The sequence below is a fragment of the Etheostoma cragini genome, chromosome 5 (genome assembly GCF_013103735.1).
Source record: "Etheostoma cragini isolate CJK2018 chromosome 5, CSU_Ecrag_1.0, whole genome shotgun sequence".
Lineage (NCBI taxonomy): Eukaryota > Metazoa > Chordata > Actinopteri > Perciformes > Percidae > Etheostoma > Etheostoma cragini.
The window spans coordinates 6,745,528-6,748,409 of NC_048411.1; the positions used below are offsets into that span (position 1 = coordinate 6,745,528).

The following is a 2,882-nucleotide window of genomic DNA, read 5'->3' on the forward strand; positions in this document are numbered from 1 at the left end:
TGTGATATCAATACATATCTGAGAGATTCATGTTCCGTTTTATTATTTATTTGTCTTTAAGGCCCTACAACCATTTTTAAAATGCAAGTGACCGCACTGCAACCCAAATATTCTAATAACCCAGTTTGTCCTGAAAAAAATGATGTTCATATCTTGACTGTAGACAACAGGGTTGATGTTTTAAAAGCATTTTTTTAATAAAATAAATCCGGACGGACAATGAACTGTAAAAATGGCCTTAGGGCTCAGAGGGTTAAGGAAATGACACAGCCTTTAATAAAAAATAAATGAATAAATAAAAAATTAAATATACATATTTGTGTATCTGTTAGTAAATATTTATATCTTCAGTATAAACCGATGAAGAGGAGCTAAGATGGAGGAGCACATTTTTGGTTATGCGCTCACACAATTTGGTCTAAGGTTTTGCTTTGGCAGGTGACATTTGCAAACATTTGTTAATTCATACGTCACATTAACTTTAGAATTACAATATCTTAATAATCTGCAACAGTAAGACAACTAAGTGTTGGGGAGGTGAAAGTATATTGAGCACTTACTGTATAAACACAACAGCTGTAATAAAAGTACCAGAGGATGGTAAATAATTATAGAGAAATAGCACAGTGAGGAGGAAGGATAGTGTCAGGTGAGATGGATGATAAGATAGTGGGAGACTGACAGACAGATAGATGGTTGAAATGATATTTGGGTACACTTTGGCCTCACCTTGCCTCTCCCTGATTGATCACAATGTACATCTCCCAGGAAATATTTTCAGCCACGGCTCCATGAGGCACCAGCAGGCTGACCCCTGGAAAACACACACAAATGTGTCAACAGCAACAACTCCAACAGCCTGACAGTGTAGGTGAAAATAAGGGCTTACAGCTTGTCCTACATGCAGGGGTCATGGGAATATTTATGAGAGCTTCATTTCACTTAAACAAACTGTGGCATATAAAAGAAAAAAGTGAACCAAACGTTGGTGTTCCAAATATAAATAGTGCTAGAAAAATTATTTTTAAAAAAAAAACACGTATCTTAGCACAATGAAACACTGATCATCTTAAATATTTTACAGAGTGAAGGAGGATATTGTTGTTAGTTTGCTGTAGCACCAGAAGTTAGATCATGTTTTAACTAAATTAGTTACACAGGATTGGGCATAGCCATTAGCATTGATTGTATGGGATTCTGAATTACAACTAGCTGTTAGTAATTATGCTTTCTTAGTATCTGGTATATTAATTGCTCAAAATAAAATAGCCTTCAAAATAAAAAGAAAGATTAAAAAATACATAGATTTTCTTCCTAAACATGTTGCCAATACAAAGATTAATAAAAAATATGTTTTCTGATCTGCTAATTGGTTGAGACTGTAATCAGCAACCATATTTACACAGTAGCGTGCCGTGGGCTTTCAGTCTGGGCCTTCTGTAACAACCTCCCCCCCTCAAAAAAAAGAAGTCAAACAACACACACGCACGGCACTGTGTATTAAACATCTTTAAGCACTCCAACACAGTCACCATCTATACTCAAACAATAGCAATACAATAAAAAATACTGCAATAACTTTATCTCTCCTAAACAGTAAGAAGTAACACTCACCCATTACATGTAAATTAAATCCATCCTCCTAGCCTTTATTTTCTTTTTTTACGCGCGCCTGTACGCCATTAGGTCCCGATGCCATTACAGCGGCTCCGTCATTACACTGTGCCAATAACTTTGTTTTGCACTCTTGGCTGCCCAACTGCTGCCCGTAGCTAATAGATCCTGAGCTTGTTTTCTTTCTTCGAGATCCTCAAAAGTTTAAAAATCTGTCTTTTACTCCGGTGTCAGTAACATACCGAAGTACAAATGACACCTGTGCAGTGTTGCTTACATTTGTGGTCTCGTCCACCATAACTGCGACAAACTAGGTGTTGTTGATCTCTTTCTTGATGGCATCATTTAGCACCTCAGCAACAGCACTTATGAGATCATTTTGAATTCTTCCAGATGTTCCCGTTTTTTTCTCACTCTCTCATTGTGCAGGCTTTTCTCTTGTCTCCTCTGCGCATCCATTTGCAAACCCACCCTGGACTCACCAAAGGTCTTCAAATGTACCACCATTGTAAGGTGTCGCACGGATGCCTGATGTTTGCTAGCTGCCTTGGTGAAGCTATTAAGGCTGTTAAAACCTGTGGTGTCCCATGTTCCCTGACTGGTATTAAAAGGCGAACACGGCCAGCAAAATAGCTTGTTCCGCTCGGTGCTAGCTGTTAGCCAGTCATAGCAGTTGTAGTTATCCTCAGTAAAGTGCCGCACAAAACCTTGGCCAGCCTTGGTCAGCTCATCCAGCTCAGGTGTAGTCTTCTTCTTAAAATAATTTCATTTTTCTCTCCGAACGATCGCCTTGAAAAAGGCAGATTGAAAGAGCTCGGAAACAGGATCGTTAGGAGGTGTGAAGGCAACGGCTATAGCTAGTTCACTGTGGTTCACTCACAACCCGCTAAAAGGTTCAAGCTTTGATGACATCAGTGGGGACTGTCGGTACACGATCCGTCCTGCCTGCACGATTCGTTGCACACGCGCCGTGAATACGTAGCTGAAAACCTGGCTGCTTCCCTACACTATTTGTACCACGTATGTGTCGGAACACTTGACGGCCAAGCGTCACAGCGGACCTTTTTTTTGTTTTTTGTTCATTTTATTAACAAAGAACAATTATACCGCCAGTATGTACATACACGAAAAGTCAATACCAGAGGTGCATATACCGAAAATATATATTTATATAAAGTTATATATTAGCATTGTCATGAGCCCTCTCTCTGCCTGGTAACACGCTGATTGGAGTTTGATGACTTCCACCTGTTTCTGCTCTGCTCTGC

The 2,882-nt window shown here is 39.4% G+C and overlaps 1 protein-coding gene across 1 annotated transcript in view; it reads right to left on the reverse strand.

Annotated features, from left to right (window-relative positions):
• Window positions 1-2,882, reverse strand: part of unc5db (unc-5 netrin receptor Db) — a 156,839-nt gene that overhangs the window by 56,846 nt on the left and 97,111 nt on the right. The window contains 1 exon segment of the mRNA XM_034872213.1: window positions 730-814. Within this exon segment, the coding sequence (XP_034728104.1) occupies window positions 730-814 (85 nt within the window).